At 41.8% G+C, this 17416-nt stretch overlaps 5 protein-coding genes across 6 annotated transcripts; all 5 read right to left on the reverse strand.

The window, feature by feature from the left end:
* Positions 1–336: 336 nt before the first annotated feature.
* LOC129743934 (uncharacterized) lies at positions 337–1159 on the reverse strand. Of its 2 annotated transcripts, none has more exons than XR_008736741.1 (4): positions 1068–1146; positions 880–1004; positions 538–814; positions 337–470 (listed from the first exon to the last, which is right to left on the reverse strand). XR_008736741.1 is itself a non-coding variant. In XM_055736176.1 (4 exons), the coding sequence occupies exons 1-4, from the start codon at positions 1140–1142 to the stop codon at positions 418–420; spliced, it is 525 nt and encodes a 174-aa protein (XP_055592151.1). In that variant the 5' UTR covers positions 1143–1159; the 3' UTR covers positions 337–417. The 2 variants fall into 2 exon arrangements, 1 of the variants encoding a protein (XP_055592151.1); XM_055736176.1 differs by having other exon boundaries at positions 880–999; positions 1068–1159.
* A 3765-nt stretch (positions 1160–4924) lies between these two features.
* On the reverse strand, positions 4925–5938 carry LOC129741869 (uncharacterized). The gene has a single exon (XM_055733679.1). It carries the CDS (start codon positions 5936–5938, stop codon positions 4925–4927), a length of 1014 nt encoding a protein of 337 aa, XP_055589654.1.
* Positions 5939–5980: 42 nt separating this feature from the next.
* LOC129741870 (uncharacterized) lies at positions 5981–6439 on the reverse strand. Its single transcript, XM_055733680.1, has one exon. The coding sequence runs from the start codon at positions 6437–6439 to the stop codon at positions 5981–5983; it is 459 nt and encodes a 152-aa protein (XP_055589655.1).
* Positions 6440–6514: 75 nt separating this feature from the next.
* On the reverse strand, positions 6515–8314 carry LOC129741871 (uncharacterized). Its single transcript, XM_055733682.1, has one exon. It carries the CDS (start codon positions 8312–8314, stop codon positions 6515–6517), a length of 1800 nt encoding a protein of 599 aa, XP_055589657.1.
* A 7446-nt stretch (positions 8315–15760) lies between these two features.
* Positions 15761–16560, reverse strand: LOC129749109 (uncharacterized). The gene is made up of 3 exons (XM_055743985.1): positions 16459–16560; positions 16280–16399; positions 15761–16207 (listed from the first exon to the last, which is right to left on the reverse strand). Exons 1-3 carry the CDS (start codon positions 16537–16539, stop codon positions 15887–15889), a joined length of 522 nt encoding a protein of 173 aa, XP_055599960.1. The 5' UTR covers positions 16540–16560; the 3' UTR covers positions 15761–15886.
* Between the last annotated feature and the right edge of the window lie 856 nt (positions 16561–17416).

The following is a 17416-nucleotide window of genomic DNA, read 5'->3' on the forward strand; positions in this document are numbered from 1 at the left end:
AATCATTTGCCTACACTGGGGCGTTTAACTTCCAATGATTTCAAAGGTTGCTTTGAAAAGCGTTTGTAGAAAATCGAATATTTTCAAAGTTTTTTTTTAATAAAAAGTAATTTCATGGACAGAATATGAGTAGGAGATAGAAATACGAAGCACATGTTGCAATGTATTCGGGTGTTCAGCTTATGTATTCCGCATACTCGGTCATTTCCCTTAGCAGGTGCTCATTCCCCCGAAATACCCTAACCAGACGACCGGGGATCGAATCCCAACGCCTCCAGAAGTATTATTCACATTTTTTAAACATAACTTAAACCATTGAAATACAATACGCCCACTTCCACAACCTATAATGGTGTATTCTATGGAATAAATTTATTCACAAAGCATTCAAATAAAAATCAATTGATATATTCCTGTTCATTTGTGGATGCAATGCGGTATTCCAGATCGCACTTCTCGACAGACCGCAACTGGAAGAAAAAAGACAATTGTGAGTGTTGTCACCTGCCACATTTAATCCACAGTTGTTGCCCCCACCCTCATCATCGAAAACTGTTGCCGGACAAATACGATTGACTTCGAACTGAGCACAGGTTTGCACTTCCAGGGCGAACGGATTGCACTTGTACTTGTGACCGGAGATATCTGCTGCCATTTTGGGAGCCAAAGTAGCACAGGTCCTCCAGGCGGTCTTCCTCAAGTCTACTCCAAACTGACTCCCCAGTAGCTCGTCAATGTACTCGATTATTTTTTCTAATACGACAGTATTGTTTTTGATGATTCCCACTTTTTCCGCGTAGCAGTCGAAAGCACACTGTTGAAAAAAAAAACTTTGCTTTAAAAAAATCCAACGACTCAAACAAATGTTGAAAAAATTACCGCCAGAAAATTATGCTTTTCTCTATCCGGTACCAGGTCGTTGGCTGTTTGCAAACATTCCAGAAATGGATCAATCGGTAAGCCAAGCCCTATTTTGCAACAGGAATTTATATCGTTGGCCTAAGCTAGAAATAAACAAATTAAGCACCGATTCACTGCTGAACATGATTAGGCTGCTGGAAACTTACTCTGGAGTCATAATCTATACATCTTTCGAGCGAGTTGACTGACATCACCGACAGCAGCAAAAGTAGGAGAATCATTTTTAGAACAAAGAACTTAGAGGTTTGCAAATGAACCGCTTGCATTTATATTAATTCTACAACAATTAAATGTCCCCACATGTAATTATCAAATTTAACGCTTTATTTTCATGGTACAGTATTGTTCCGATTTTGTCAGTTCCCGATTTTGTCTACCCCCGATTTTGTCAGCATTTTATCCCGATTTTGTCAGCCTTTGAATTTAGTTGAAATTTTCTGCTTTTTAACTAAAATTTCCAGTCATTTAACACTATTTGTTTTTTTTGGAGTTGTCCTGACCCACGTAGAAAACCACCCATTAACCACTTAGTATTTTAGGGACCATCCAAATATTACGTAACGCTTTCAGGGGGGAGGGGGTATAGCAGTTTGTTACGCTTTGTGGATTTTGCTTAGAAATTTTGAGACAAATGTGTTACGTAGGGGAGAGGGGGGGGTGGAAAATGCTCGAAAATTGCGTTACGTAATATTTGAACGGCCCCTTAAGGGTTGGTATTTTAAGGGTTGGGGCGGGGACGGGATAATGTTATATTCATGACAGGGCCGTAGGAAGAACCGGCTCATGGGGGGGGTTTTGATGACAATTTTTTTCCCATAACATTTTTACTTGAACAATGTAGACACAAGTGAAAAAAATGTATATGTTCTAAGTACAAAGTATTCAAGTAAAAGTTGTTTTGCATTCAAAGTTACTTATCTTATAAATAAGTCCTAGGAGATGGCAATTTTTTTTATGAAGCTTTAAAAAATGTGGGGATTTGTGATATAGTTCAGTTGGTAAATCAGTTGCCTTCAGTGGTGATGTCCGTGAGTTTAAGCCCAAGAGTCGAACACAGTTGTTCCAGATAGTTTTTCAATTATTGATGTGCCAACTGCATCGTTGAGAAAAGTCGAGAGTTGAACAATGATGTGGAAACGACTATAATCGAAACATAAAAAAAGGATTTCGAACGCTTTATTTAGAAAAAAAAATCTGTTTTACTCACTGACATTACGAAACTATTTCTTTTGGACCAAAAGCATAACTATTTTAAGCATGGGTGAAAATGTATCAAATATTCAGAAATAAAAGTAAAAAATAAGGTTTACTGTTCAAATAAGTTTTATTCTACTCTTGTAAACCGAATAAAGTTTAAGATTTTAGATAGAACGTTTGATTTTGAAGAATCTGCAATATATATAAGAAAATGTTAAATGAAAATTTCAGCTTAAGTTTTACTTGAAGATAAAAAACAAGTTAAAAAATCAGCATTCATTATTTTATATTTCATAATTTTAATCATGTGATTAATGTTTTCAAAATTTTAATCTAGATTATTCAAAAAACAAATTCTTTGAAATGAATCCAGATCTTATTTTTTATAAGTGATTTTCACCAGGTTTATGTTTCTAAGCTGACTTTGATTGAATTCAAATTTTTTATTTTGAATCAAGAATCAAAGTTTTGGAACTGCGATCTCGTTGAATCCTTAATTGAATTTAATAATTGATATTTTAAAATTGAATATAAAACTTAAATTTGACCTAAACCCGAATACAAAGCTTGGATTTTAGTTCTAAGACTTAATTCTGCATTTTGAACTCAAATTCAGAACCTTGATCTAAATTCCAGAAAAGAAATTTTTTAAATTTGAAACCAAAAAGCGAAATTAGTATCAGAACCCTTAACCAGAAATATTTTATTTGATTCTGAATATATGGTTTTCAATGTGATTTTTGATGATTCTATACCAATGATGATCCAACTCGGAAATCAAGAACAATAAACTGGATACTTATTAGATATTTTTTCGCAAGTATTTGGTTTGGGCACATCCGGGCAAATTTGTCTTAAGACCTTGTGAAATGAGGGCATATTGTTTTAAAATTTCCCCAAAATCCGGCCAAAAAACACGTGGCAAATTGTTTTTATTTAATCGAAACATATCATCCGATTCAGAATCCGATTTAAGGTTGCCAAAAAATCGTTTATGTTCATATTTACAAAATTGGTTAAAAAACACTATTTTGACGCAAAATACATAATTCTAATAACTCAACTGAAATTTTCGTTTGATTCTGCAAATAGAGTGAGAAAATCTGGTCCAAATCCGGACAATCTGGTAAGCTTAGTCTAACTTCATTGGGATTCAATATTTGGGACTCAATTACTATCAACAAGTGAGAAATTTTTTGTTCATCAAAATTTGATTAGAAATTTCAAATTTAATGTTTAGCAAAAAAATTTCACTTGGTATTTTTGGACCTTCATGGGGGGGGTTTAACCCCCAAAACCCCCCCCGTTCCTACGGCCATGATTCATGAGCCCAAAATTGCGACCAGTGACCCATTATTTTTCTCACATGTCGTTAGTTTAAGATTTTTTTTTTAAATGAAAGCATGCTATGAATTTTGTCAAAGAAAGATTTTTCCATTCTGTCATTGATCATTGAAATTTCCAATATATCGGTCATGACTATGACACCATAGTTAAAATGGGTCATGAGAAATATCACCAATGCAATTTTTTGCAACTTTGTTTGCCAAGCTGATTTTCAAATGCTATGGCAAATACTATGGCAAATGCTAACTAACAATAGTATAAAAAATGAAAATAGAGATAACCGTTTCTAGACGCCTTTTTTTTATTTCCATTTGGTTCCCAAATTTTATTCATTGCCATTCTTCTCATACGTGAAATTTATTTACATCAGGTGAATATGAATGGTATTTACATTCACATTATTCTGTTATGACATGACCCATGACTGATCATATTTTCTTGGGTATACTGCCGTTCTAAGCAAGATTGTCCCATGCCAAAAAAAATTACATTTTCTACTAAAAAAAACAGCAAATTAGAGCCAAAAATGCTCCGTGTGACACTTTTGCGTAGAATCAGAACGCTTGCGGATGCTAGTTCTACGAAAAACTGTCACACGGCTACAATTTTTCTATCATTTTAAAAGCTTGCGTAGTTTATTTTTTTCCCAAAAACTCATGCTAAACCGTAATTTGAGAAATACGTTCCTCTTTGTTTATAGAAATGTATAGTTGAGTAAGGATCCTGTAAGTAGTTCCTACCGAAAAGTGTTTAGTGAAAATTTCTCTGAATAAAACACTCAAGGCTTCTCGCTCCTCCTCTGCCCTCTATTTTAGTGTTCTTTTCAGTGAATAACATTAAATTCAACAGTTAAAACTCGAATTCAAACAGACAGAAACGGATGGAACCATCTAAGGCGGGACTTTGTTGGGACAGGTTTGCCTTGTTGTAGCTGTGACCATTCGATGCTGAACTCCTGCTGTTGGACAAGTGAGATGAGTGCGTTTTCGGATGCTTCGATTTCCTCACAAGACAGTATTGTGCTGCTAGGACGATCGGCATTCTTGAGTTTTAATCGCCTACAGTAAGCGATGGTGTTGACCATTCGGCGAAATGAGGAAAACCGCTCAGTAAGATCGTTGATGAAAGACTCCGTAGAAGTTGCAGTGATGACAGAAATTGGTGTTTTTCGTGCTTCTTGAAGGACTTCAGAATTGTATTGGCTGATGTGTTGTTGAGTTGGCCATTTATCTGCGACGCATTTCAACCAATCAGGCCCATGCCACCACAGGTCGGACTGGAGGAGAGTTTGAGCTGTCGTGCCGCGTGATAGAAGGTCTGCTGGGTTTTCATATCCTGGAACGTGGTTCCAGGAGCAATTCTCGGTAGCGAGTTGTATCTTCGACACCCGGTTCGCTACGAAAGTCACCCAGGCTGATGGTGCAGATTTGAGCCAGTGGAGGACCGTCGTTGGATCGACCTAGAAGAAGGTTTCTGGTTGAAGCTGAAGCGATAGCATGATTTTCTTGTAAAGTTCGGCGGCAATGAGTGCACCACAGAGCTCGAGACGTGGGATACTTTGATGATGCAGGGGTGCGACTTTTGATCGAGCCGTCAGAAGTGCAACTTTTACGAGGTCTGAAGAATCGGTGGAACGAACATAAGCGCATGCGCCGTATGCACGCTCAGAGGCGTCGGAGAAGATGTGAAGTTGCACTGAGTTTGGATTTGAATGCAAAATGCAACGTTCTATTCGAAGTTCGTTAAGTAGGATAAGTTGGGAGAGGTACGATTTCCAAAATGATGTGGCCGCAGACGGAAGTTCTTGGTCCCAGTCCCAGCATTTACCGTCGTCGTTTTTCAAGCCCCACAGGGCTTGCATGAAAAGCTTAGCGGAAGTGACTACTGGACCCAGCAGTCCGAGGGAATCGAAAAGGCGAGCAATATGTGAAAGTGCGATGCGTTTGGTCAACGGTTGTTCCGGTGGAGACTCTGGAAGATTGATTCGGTAGCGTAGGTGATCCGGTGCTGGCTCCCAGTGTAAGCCAAGCGTTTTCAGGCACTGATCTCGGTCGAGATCTACAGAAGATTGGACCGCCCGGTTTTCTGGAGAGACATCCTTAAGAACAGCTGCTACGTTGGAAGCCCATTTGCGAAGCTCGAAGCATCCCTTGCGAAGTAACTGGTCAAGCTGTTTTTGGAGATTGATGGCGTCTTGGATAGAATCGGCCCCAGAGAAAAGATCGTCGACGTAAAAGTCCCTTCTGAGAACTTTCGCTGCCCGGGGGAACCTCTCATTATCATCCTCTGCCAGCTGTTGCAGTACTCTCGTAGCCAAGTAGGGAGCGCTCGCTGTCCCATACGTCACCGTCTTCAGTTCGTAGGTCTGCATTGGTGCCTCGGGTGAGGTTCGCCACACTATTCGCTGCAAGGGGGTGTCACCTTCGTCGACGAGAATTTGTCTGTACATCTGCTTGATGTCAGCTAGCAGCATGATCGGCCGGATTCTGGAGCGCATGATAATAGAGCATAGGTCTTACTGTACGATGGGTCTGACCATTAGAGCGTTGTTTAGGGAAGGGCCACTGGGAGTTTTGCATGATGCGTCAAAGACAACGCGTACTTTCGTCGTGGTGTTGTCTTCACGGATGACAGCGTGATGGGGTAAATGATAGCAAGGTGTGAGTGGTTGCTCGTAGTCGAATACCTTCTGCATGTGGCCCAGTGATTCGTACTCCTCCAGGAAGTTATTGTATTGTTGCTTTAGACCCTCGTCGCGGTTGAGCTTGTTCTCGAGCATGTGGAAGCGTCGAAGAGCGGTTCGACGATTGTCGCTGAGATTATCGAGGACGTTATTCTTGACTGGTAAACGGACGCAGTATCGCCCTTCTGGAGTGCGCCTGACGTTCTGCTGGAAGTGAGTTTCGCAAGCTGCTTCTTCGACGGAGTAGCTTGGCGAGGAGCTGTCGTCTTCAATCGACCAAAAACGCTCCATGAGATTGTTGAGGTCACTGATTGTCGCAAGATTTGCCACAATTGGTCGGGTTGGTGGAAGTTGTTCGCACTCACCCTAGACAACCCATCCGAAGACAGAATTGATGAGTGTTGGCTGGCCATCACCAAGATTGATTCTTCCGGAGGTTTCGAACAGCTCAAAAAAGATTTCTGCGCCTAAAATCATATCGATTCGACTGGTTTTGTGAAAGGACGGATCGGCTAGCTCTATTTCAGGTGGAATCTTCAACGATGATGCGTTTATTTCGGTTGATTGAAGATCTATAGTGACCTTTGGCAACACAAGAAAGTCTAATGTGGGGGAGTACTGGCACACACGGGAGCGAATAGAAGAACGAATTTTGAAGCGAGCTTGCGTTGTGGACTGGCCGATTCCTACGATGGGACAGTTCAGCTTTTGACGATGGACCTTGATCAGCTGAGAGAAAGATTGCGTGATGAAACAAGATTCACTTCCGGAGTCGAGAAGTGCTCGGGCTACGTGCTCTGTACCGTTGTCATCTACGAGGGTGAGTAATGCAGTTGCCAGGAGAATAGTTTTGCGGTTGGTTTTGGATGTTGTGAAACATGGAGCCTCGGCTGAAGCAGCAGAGAGTGACACTGACGGCGGTGGGTTCGAAGAAGTAGTTGGTTGTCGTTGCTTCGTTGTGTCGGAAGTCTTGGAGATTCCAGTAGAACAAAGCTGCGAGTGGTGACGGTTTCGGCAGTATCTGCAGACACTTGTTGAAGAACAATCCTTAACCTGGTGGCCCTTTCTGAGACAGTTTCGGCACAGCTGGTGTCGGCGGACTTCCCTCTCCTTCTCTTCGAGACTAAGCTTTGAAAAGGTCGAGCATAAATATAGCGGATGGTGGTCGGAACAAACTACACACTTTCGGAAATTGGATTGATTTGCTCCATGGCTGGCGATCACGCGCGTAGGAGGTTTCTTGACGACATTGTTCGATACTGGTTCTACGTTTTTCGAAAGGGCTTCAAGGACACTGGCACGTCGCTGGATGAATTCCGTGAGGTCGTGGAAAGTAACAGTCGATAGAGTTGATGAGTGTTCTTCCCAGTCACGTCTAGTAGTCGGGTCGAGTCTGATGCTAAGCATTCTTATCAAAAGGATGTCCCAAAATTGCGTTTTCTCCCCCAGTTGTGTAAGGAATTTCACATTTGCTTCAAACCTTTCGACAAGAAAACGCAGTTCCGTAGATGATTCACGCTTCAAAGAAGAAAACTCGAACAAGGAATCCACATACGATTGCTTCAACCGTGCAGGCTTCTGATAGTGCTCAACCAAAAGGGTCCAAGCGACGATGTAGTTGTTTGTGCTGATATTGATAGTTTGGATAAGCTTCAAGGCTTCTCCACTTAGCGAAAAGCGGAGGTAATAGAATTTTTGGATATTTGAAAGTTCGTGAGAAGAGTGGACCAGCGAGACGAACAAGTCATGAAAATTTAGCCAACTGTCGATGCTACCGCTGAAGACCGGAAGTTTCACGTCGGGTAGTCTTACGTGTGACGACCAAGCAGGGCTATGAGGCGCAGAATGAGAGGATGAGGATGCTGGCGTCGACGGAGAATGTTTATTTTTCGATAACAGAAATCCCTTGACTTCGAAAAATGAAAATTCGAACTCGACGCGTTGCTTCAGATGGTTGTCGATCTCGGCTTCATCCAGAGTTTCTAACTCCGCTTGCACTCCGTTGAAATCATTCCACAACGACACCAGGTGCTCTAGACGACCAGCAACTTGACATTCGTGTTGTTCTTCGTCGTAGGTTTCAACGAATGCCCGGATGTTAGAGAAGGATGCCAGCAAACTCCTGTGCCGGGTCCTTAGGTTTTTAAGGCGACGATCGTTGGACATCGTGGGCTGCAAAAAGCGACCAGGTAGCACAAAACGTGGAAAAGTAAACGGGTTGGAATGGTAATTACCTTTTTAAGGCAATTCTATGCCTTGTAAATTAGAATTGCAGCAGGATCGCCTTGAGGACACCTTCCAGACACGTGATTCTTGCCAGGTGACGATGACGGCGTTCAGATGATTAATGCACGGATTTCGATGTGCATCCGGTTGGAAGGACCATATGTCGATAGCAATAGCAGGCAGCAGTAGATTAATTCACTCACTTTATATTCAATCACGTTCCAGAGTCCCAGGTAAGTATTATTTCCTCCACAGGTACACGTTCCAGAGTCCAGGTAAGTTTTTTTTATTATTTTTTTTTTTTGTTTCGATTATAGTCGTTTTACCATCTTTATGGCATTCGCGACTTTATCAACGTTACAGTTGGCGGATCGTTATTGAAAAACTATCCGGTACAACTGTGTTCGATGTTTACTCTTGGGCTCGAACTCGCGGACATCGGCTCAGGAGACAACAGACTTGCCAACTGAGCTATATCACAAGCCCATTTTTTTTTTTTTTTTTTTATTTACATAGTATTCCGTCTCACGACATAACTTGACGAACATAATTCCTAAAATTCACTCGGTTCATAGCAACCGTTCTCCAATTTCTCGGGCACCCCACGTTCGCCAGATCACGCTCCACTTGGTCTAACCACCTCGCTCGTTGCGCCCCCGCTCGTCTTGTTCCTACCGGATTCGTAGCGAACACCTGTTTTGCAGGACAGTCGTCCGGCATTCTCGCAACATGTCCCGCCCAGCGTATCCGGCCAGCTTTCACCACCTTCTGGATACTGGGTTCGCCGTAGAGTCGCGCGAGCTCGTGGTTCATCCTTCGCCTCCACACTCCGTTCTCCTGTACGCCGCCAAAGATGGTTCTTAACACTCGTCGCTCGAATACTTCGAGTGTACGCAGGTCCTCCTCGAGCAATATCCATGTCTCGTGCCCGTAGAGAACAACCGGTCTAATGAGCGTCGTATACAGGTTACACTTCGTGCGAGGGCTAAGTCTTCCCGACCGCAGTTGCTTGTGGAGTCCATAGTAGGCACGACATAGTCCAGGTAAGTATTTTTCTTTTTAATTTTTCTTTCTGGGTAGCGCACTCACAGGTAAGTCCAGTTTTAATTAATCTTCACTTTATTCTCTTCGGTACTACTAATTTATTAAACTTTTAAACTTCAATAAACTTTAAATTTCTATTTTTCTTCCACAACTTAACTAAAAAATGATACGATTGATCCAAAGTAAACAAATGATGATTGTTGATATCTCGCTGGCCAATCAGAGCAAAGAGGAAATTCGGGCTGTCACCTTCTTCCTTTTATAATCTCTTTGGCGGAAGTGCAGCAAGTTTTTCGATATTTTGCGTTTCTCTTTTCTTTCGTTGATCGAGCGTTGACGGACGAGGGGTACGATGAATATTCGAACAGGTGTTATCCACAAACAGATGGCGCGCTGTCGTAAACTTTTTCGATGTAACGAAAATCATCTTAAGACAATTTTTTGATAAAATTTGCATTTTTCATAGAATTTTCTCTAGTGTGACATTCTTGCGTACAACTATCAACATAGAGACAACCATCTTGATGAAAATTACGTATAAGTTCAGAACAAAGTATACTTGTTTGTGTTTTTATTCGAAAGTTAACACTAAAAAAGACCGTTTCCAGCAAAACAGTGAAAATGTCCCAAAAGTCACATGGGACATTCTTGCTTAGAACGGCAGTATAGTGATCCAAAATAAATTTCGCCGTCCACGTGAATGATTGAAAATTTTCATGCCTGGTTGGGGGTGATTTATTGGACTAGGCAGTAGATCGAGAGAAACAACTTGTTTCGATGATGGACAAAGTAAGACTAATTTTTATTTTCTCTTCAACTTAAAGACTAACTATTCCAAGGCTTGCTTGATCATCAGTCGCTTCGTTCTTCACTCCTCCTCGACGGATGTATTCCAGCAGCTTCTCGGAATTTCCTTAATTTTACTTGAGTTAAGGGCTTCGTCAACATATCGGCAATCATCAGTTCAGTAGGGCAATATTCGATGTTGATAATCCCATCTTCCTTCAGTTGTCGCACGAAATGATAACGGGTGTCCACATGTTTGGATCGGTTGTGGAACTTCCCTCCTTCCAGTTGCTTCATGCAGGATTGGTTATCCTCATGAACGGTAATCGGCTTTGATCGGACCATGTGAAAATCCCGTAGCAAACGATCAACCCACAAAAGTTCCTTGCAGCATTCTGCAAGGGCGATGAACTCGGCTTCGGTGCTACTTAGGGCAACACACTTCTGCTTCCTCGAGCCCCAACAAATCGGACCGTCACCCATCAGGAAAATGTAACCAGAATTGGACTTCCTGGTTTTCGCGTCTCCGGCCCAATCCGCATCCACGTAGACTGTCAGCTTCTGGTCATTCGTTCCAAGGACTAGTTGATGGTCTACAGTGTGCTTGAGATATCGCAGAATCCGTTTCGCCTCGTTCCAATCCGCTTGGCTGGGACTGCTAACAGAACGACCAAGGATCGATACACTCACAGCTACGTCCGGTCGAGTATTCACTGCCACATACAGCAAACCACCGATTAAGCTGGCATACTGTTGGTTGTTGGGCAGCTTCTCCGTCTCCTCCTTTTGCTGTTGATGGCCAGGATCCAACGGAATTTTCGACGGCTTCGCTTGATCCATTCCAAATCTCTCCAAAAGTTTCTTGATGTAACTTTTCTGGCTGAGAGTAAACCCGACTTCGTCACGCTGAACTTGAATTCCCAGGAAATGGTGAATATCTCCCAGGGATGTTACAGTGAAGAATCGGTTCAATGATTGGATCAAATCTTCATACTGCTTCTCGTCTTCACAAGCGATGACCATATCGTCTACGTAAACGACGAGATAAATTCGTTTTCCATCCTTGTCCTGCACGTACAAACAAGCATCGTTGGCTGATTGCTTGAACTCGAGCTGCTTCAGAACGCTGTCCATTTTCTTATTCCAGACATGACCTGCTTGCTTAAGGCCATAGAGACTCCTCCTCAAGAGACATACGGTGCTCGGACCATCCTTTTCGTAACCAGGCGGCTGTCGCATGTAGACCGTCTCTTTGAGCTCCCCGTTCAGATAAGCGGTCTTCACATCTGCATGCTTCACCAACAAACCCTTCTGGCTGGCGACCGTCAACAAGGTTCTGAATGTGACTTGACGAACCACTGGTGCGAAAACTTCGTCGTAATCGGTACCGTACTTTTGGGTGAAGCCCTGGGCGACCAAACGGGCTTTGTACCGGATCACCTCACCTTTCTCGTCCAGCTTGCGTTTGAAAATCCATTTGTTGCCGACTGGTTTACGATCGGCCGGCATTGGGACCAACTCCCACGTTCCATTTTCGGTTAACGACTGCATCTCTTCGTTCATGGCGGCTTTCCAAAATTCGGATTCTTCACAATTGATGGCTTCCTTGTACGACCTCGGTTCGGTAAACATCTTCCTTGCCAAACCGGTAGTTTCGGGAAAACGAACAGGTACTTTACCTTTGGTACTACGGGTTGAACGTCTCAGCGGTGTTCGTTCGGCATCACTCTCGATTTCATACGTGGTATCGTAAGCGCTGGTGTCGGATTCTCGGTCTTCATCGTCGGAAAATGCATCGTTTTCGCACAAAACATTCTCGCTCACGGGTTCTGGCTCTTCGTTGGCAGGAACCAAAATCGACTCGTATTCCACGGTTTTCGTCTCAGCTAAGTCATCTTCTTCCATCTCGATGAATCGGACGTCACGGCTAATCACAACTTGGTCAGTACTTGGGTCGACTGGGCATCTTGAATCAAACAGCGTGCCATCTCTACCAGGCTTCGGTTTTTCCGTTCAGCAACTCCATTTTGCTGCGGGGAATATGCAGCAGTGAACTGAGGAACAATACCTTCGGCTCGGTAAAACTTTCCCAACGGTTTCGCCTTATATTCGCCACCCTGGTCGGAGCGAATTATCACTGGATTCGGCCAAAACGGTTTCGTACTTTTGCAACGTACTCTTGAATCTTCTCGTTCGCCTCGGAATTCCGCTTCAAGAAATAGACTTCGGTGAAACGACTGAAGTCATCGATCATCGTCAAAAAATATCTTGATCCGCCAATCGAAGTTGTATTCATAGGACCACAAATATCGGTGTGGATGAGGTCCAAAGGTTTTGACGATTCTCTCTGCGCTTTCGGGGGAAATGGCAAGCGCGCCATTTTACATTCCACACAGCACTCGCACGTCTTCTTGATGTCACACTTGCTGATGGAAATGCCTGTTGCCAAACCTTCACGCACTGTTCGTTGGACTGCTTCACAATCACGGTGACCCAACTTTCGATGCCAACTGTGGATACAGTTTTTCGGATGCAGGATCGCTTGATGGGAATTCTCCTCCGGGGTCTTTAGAATAAATAAACCGCCAATCTTGTCTGCTACAGCTGCTACACGGCCGCCGCTTTGGATAACGCAGCCTCGTTGCTTCGTGAAAATTACTTCTGCCCCTTTCGTGATGAGTTTTCCGACTGAAATCAGGTTTGATTCCAAATCGGGGACGTAAAACACATCGGACAGGACCATTTCTTGAATCGCTCCAGCTTCGTCGTATGCTAACAGATGACCGGTTCCGATACCCTTCACCGACGTTTCGCTACCATCGGCCAAGGTGATCGTCAAACTTGTACAGTTTCGTAGTTCGGTGAAAAACTTTCGATTCGAGCACATGTGAGATGTGGCACCCGAATCTACTATCCAGGAACGTTTCTGGTGTGTCTCGTTGCGTGCAGTAAAGGCAAATGGATTTGCTTTACTCACGTTGGCAGTTTTTCCTTTCGGTTTCGGTTGCATTTTCGTCCCTCTTCTAGGGCGCTCTCCTTGGGCAGGTGATTCGGGGCAATTCCGCTTGAAATGGCCTGGCTTCCCACAGGAGTTACAGACCGCCTTCCTTCCGGTTTCGTTTCGGCCCGTTCTGAGAAGTGCTTCACTGGGACGTACCTTCTCTAACCGCTTCTGTGCCTCGTCGAGTAATTTTCGTTTGACCAAATCCATCGTCAGCTCGTCGTCAGATCTGCTTTCAAGTGCGGTGATGAGCGCGTCGTAGGAGTCGGGCATGCTTTGCATCACCATGGCAACCTTCATTTGCTCGTCCATGGCTTGACCGGCGTTTTCCAAACATTGGAACAACTCGTCCATGTGGAAAAGAAAATTTTCCATGCTGTCATCCTCCTTGAATTCCGAACGGCAGATCTTCTTCAGGATTGACACCTTCGAGGACATCATCTGCTTCTGGTGATGGTTCTTCAATGCCTCCCAAGTCGCCTTTGAAGTTGTACAGTTCCGGATAAGGGGGTGTTGGCTATCGTCCACCAAAAGGGCTATGGTGGCCCGTGCCCTCGCATCGCCTTCGATCCAGACTTCCGTAGCAGGTTCCGGTGCAACGCCGCTCACGAACTTCCAAAGGTTTTCTCGAATCAGGAGCATTTCGGTCTTGAACCTCCAGGACTCATATCCTCCGCTCCTCAGCTTTTCAATGCTGAACCGACTTCCGTCCATCCTCAACAATCTTCAAGAAACTACTTGCAGGGAACTTGAAAAAATCGTAGGCCCATAACCTATTGGACTAGGCAGTAGATCGAGAGAAACAACTTGTTTCGATGATGGACAAAGTAAGACTAATTTTTATTTTCTCTTCAACTTAAAGACTAACTATTCCAAGGCTTGCTTGATCATCAGTCGCTTCGTTCTTCATGATTGAAAGTTCATAAGAGTTATCATTGATGACAAATGGAAGGAGGTTGAAACTTGACAACATTTTGATCAGACTTCAGGGGGAAGGGGGGGGGGGGGAGGTTGGCCAAAGTCTACGCTCCAAACAAATTGAAATTAATTTCAAGAAAAGTTTTTTTCCCGATTTTGTCAGGTACCCTGTTTTGTCAGCCCTAAATTCAAGATGGGGCTGACAAAATCGGAACAATACTGTATGGTATCCGTAGGAAGATATATTGCGGTCAATATTGATGCCTTTTCGTGGAAGCGCACATTAATCATCTCGAATGCACCTTACTGTATTTCACAAATGTTCAAAAAATCAAGTTCTTCGTACTAATTTTGAACATGGTTTGAACAAGTTTGTTAAAAATATATAGCTGAGTGCTGGATCTGATTTTGGAATTTCATAAATAATATGAGAATTTTTAGGGATTTATTCGGAGGAGCAACTTTATTTTTTATTTTTTTTAAATAATTATTTGATTTGCATTTGAAGAAGTCTTGTAAACTGTTCCAACTACCTCCACAGAAAATTTATACATAAGGTTGCCAGATTTTTTTCAGCACCTGGGCCGTACAAATTCAGGCTATTTATCTAAAACCTGCCAATATCCGAGCATTTGATTCCAAATTGTCCAAAACCCAGGAATATACTCAATACAAATCAAGAAAAAAAATACTTGAAGACATTTTTTTTCATCAGCAGTTTCTCAATCGTATTTTGAATCGTAGCAGCAGTTCAAGGCAAACGGATTTGGAAAAGCGGAAGCCTAACTGAATATTTTTCCTGAATTTTATACTAATTAAACTTGAAAAAGAAATTTAATTTGATTTTTTAAATTCAAATTTCACCGATTTACACGCGTTTTCCCTTGGCCAAATTTTGGCCGTATCACCCTTTAAGGAGATTAAATATACTAAATCTCGTTATTCTCTCATCAACAGGAAATCCCGGCTGTGCCTGAAGAATAAGATGCTTATTTATAAGCAAGTTTTCCGACCAGCGATAATGTATGCAGTTCCGATTTGGTCTAGCTGCTGCGCGACGAGGAAGAAAGCCATCCAGAGGATTCAGAACAAGGTTCTGAAAATGATTTTGCGGCTTCCACCTTGGCACAGCACCGAAGATCTTCATCGGATTGCGGGCATTGAATCGATCGAAGAGATGGCCAACAAAATCATCTCTAACTTCAGAGGAAAATCGATGCAGTCTTCCATCGCAGAGATTCGTTCTCTTTATAACTAGTTTAATTTTAGGATAGTGTTTAGTTTTAAGTTTAAAATTTTTTTGCCATTACAGAATGTTCTCCTACATTAAATCAATTAAATACTTAATTGCGCTAAGCAAATTTAATTCTTACAAATAAATTTTTAATATCTAGTTAACTATAGGGCTCTGAACAGTTCATTATTGAGCTGAACACCTAATTAATTGAAATAATGTAATATAAATGTAATGATGAATTGATACAAATAAAGACATATTGAAAAAAAACCCCTTTAAGAAGAAAACGCTTCATGAAAAATATGAAAAAAGATCTGTAATCCAATAATGAATAACTGAAATACAAACAATTGTTTTTGCTCCGATTCTGAATGAAGAAATGTTTCACGCTTTAAAAATGTACTTTTTCAGTGAATATATTTAAACTCATACATTAATTGTTATGCTGTTCTAGAAAGGGGGAAAACGTTTATCAGATTGATCGTTCATTCAGCTGGTGATCGGATGACTTGCTTTTCTCATTCCATCAATGATGACAAGGTGGCACCCCGGAACGTACTTTCTGGCAAATGGCACTTTTGTCATTGAAGTATTGCGCAGGGCAGTTGCGATCTATCAGAAAACTGACACAGGCCTTCATTTCGAGCGCAAACGGATGACACTTCAGTGTGTGTCCCTTGAGGGCTTCAACAATTTTGGGCCCAATTTCAGCACAAGCTCCCCAAGCGGCCGTCCTCAGATTGCCGGCAGTTGCCTCCAGCTTTCCCATGTACTCTTTAATTTTGTCCATTTTCACCGCATGATCGGCGACAATGCCGACCTCTTTCGTGTAACATTCAAAGGCACACTGTCGAAGAAAATGATTTTTTTTTTTTGTAAAATTACCGTTACAAAAACATTTTGATAAAAAAAAACCTACGGATAGAAGACTGTGAATTTCTTTGTCCGGAACTTGCTTCTCTGCTGCTTTCATGCACCCTTCAAATGGAGCCGCGGGCAACCCGAGTGGCACACTGCAGCACTGATCAATTTCCGCCGCCTAAAACGAAAAAGTTTTTTTTTAAAAGTTGCGTAGTTTACTTGAAACATCTGTCTTACGTGGGCATCGTAATCGATACAATCTTCGGCAACAGCGAAAGCTGCGAAAGCTAAAACCGGTAGAACAAATTTTGTAATCATTATTCGATACTTTGTTCGGAAAACTATGTCACCTACCGATGCGGGACCACCGATTTATATTGACAAAGTTCTGCTAAGGTGATTATTATTATCGAATTATATTCGCTTCAATTGAAACGGGCAAACATCCGCTGGATAAACTATCGAAGCCTAATAACTGACATTAGACTAGCCCAGTGGTCGGTAACCTTTTGGGACAGAAGAGCCAAAAATTGTAAATTAGGAAAATTACCGAGTTTGAAAGAGCCAAACTTTATTTTGTTCTTACCGCAAAAAAAAATAAATTCAGTTTTGATAATTATTTTTACACTTGTAATACGCCTTACATTTTCGATGTTTTAGCGGCAAACGGACGTAAATTTTTTCCCGCTTTATAAATATATTTTTAAAACAAGTGTACTAACTGCGAAAACACGATCAGGCAGGGCCGTAGGAAGAACCGACTCATGGGGGGGGGGTTTGGTGACTGATGTTTACCTATGACTTTTTTGCCCAAAAATTCACGAATACGAAATAAAAAATCAAAACAAATTATGTTTGTAACTATATGATTAATCATTTTTAAGTACTTTGACATTTAAAGTTTTCGTATTAAATTGTAACTTTTTAAAATTGTTTCTAAACCTAAAAGGTGGTATAAATTCACTTTCATCGAAGGTTGATATTTTTTAAAGAGTCTGGTATATCAAACTTAGTTGATTTGGCCATAAAACAAGCTTTTTTTAATAGAGTATTTCTTTTCTTGAAAAAAAAAACTTATTCTATACTCAAACCAAATAATATTCCAAACTTTTGCAAATTCAAAGATTTTGCCCTTTGATGAAGATAAAATTATTTTTTTTTTTAATTAAGAGATAAAAATCATCAGATTTTCGGG

This window comes from Uranotaenia lowii, chromosome 2, assembly GCF_029784155.1.
Source record: "Uranotaenia lowii strain MFRU-FL chromosome 2, ASM2978415v1, whole genome shotgun sequence".
Lineage (NCBI taxonomy): Eukaryota > Metazoa > Arthropoda > Insecta > Diptera > Culicidae > Uranotaenia > Uranotaenia lowii.

What these genes read in the sequence shown, in the direction of transcription:
- LOC129749109 (XM_055743985.1), bottom strand. Translation starts at nt 16,539, where the DNA reads ATGATTACAAAATTTGTTCTACCGGTTTTAGCTTTCGCAGCTTTCGCT. An exon ending in GTATCGATTACGATGCCCAC is followed by an intron (nt 16,400 to 16,458) that starts GTAAGACAGATG and finishes TTTTCGTTTTAG; the next exon opens with GCGGCGGAAATTGATCAGTG. An exon ending in AAATTCACAGTCTTCTATCC is followed by an intron (nt 16,208 to 16,279) that starts GTAGGTTTTTTT and finishes TTTCTTCGACAG; the next exon opens with TGTGCCTTTGAATGTTACAC.
- LOC129743934 (XM_055736176.1), bottom strand. Translation starts at nt 1,142, where the DNA reads ATGATTCTCCTACTTTTGCTGCTGTCGGTGATGTCAGTCAACTCGCTC. An exon ending in AAAAGCATAATTTTCTGGCG is followed by an intron (nt 815 to 879) that starts GTAATTTTTTCA and finishes TTTTTTCAACAG; the next exon opens with TGTGCTTTCGACTGCTACGC. An exon ending in AACAGTTTTCGATGATGAGG is followed by an intron (nt 471 to 537) that starts GTGGGGGCAACA and finishes TTTTTCTTCCAG; the next exon opens with TTGCGGTCTGTCGAGAAGTG.
- LOC129741871 (XM_055733682.1), bottom strand. Translation starts at nt 8,314, where the DNA reads ATGTCCAACGATCGTCGCCTTAAAAACCTAAGGACCCGGCACAGGAGT.
- LOC129741869 (XM_055733679.1), bottom strand. Translation starts at nt 5,938, where the DNA reads ATGCTGCTAGCTGACATCAAGCAGATGTACAGACAAATTCTCGTCGAC.
- LOC129741870 (XM_055733680.1), bottom strand. Translation starts at nt 6,439, where the DNA reads ATGGAGCGTTTTTGGTCGATTGAAGACGACAGCTCCTCGCCAAGCTAC.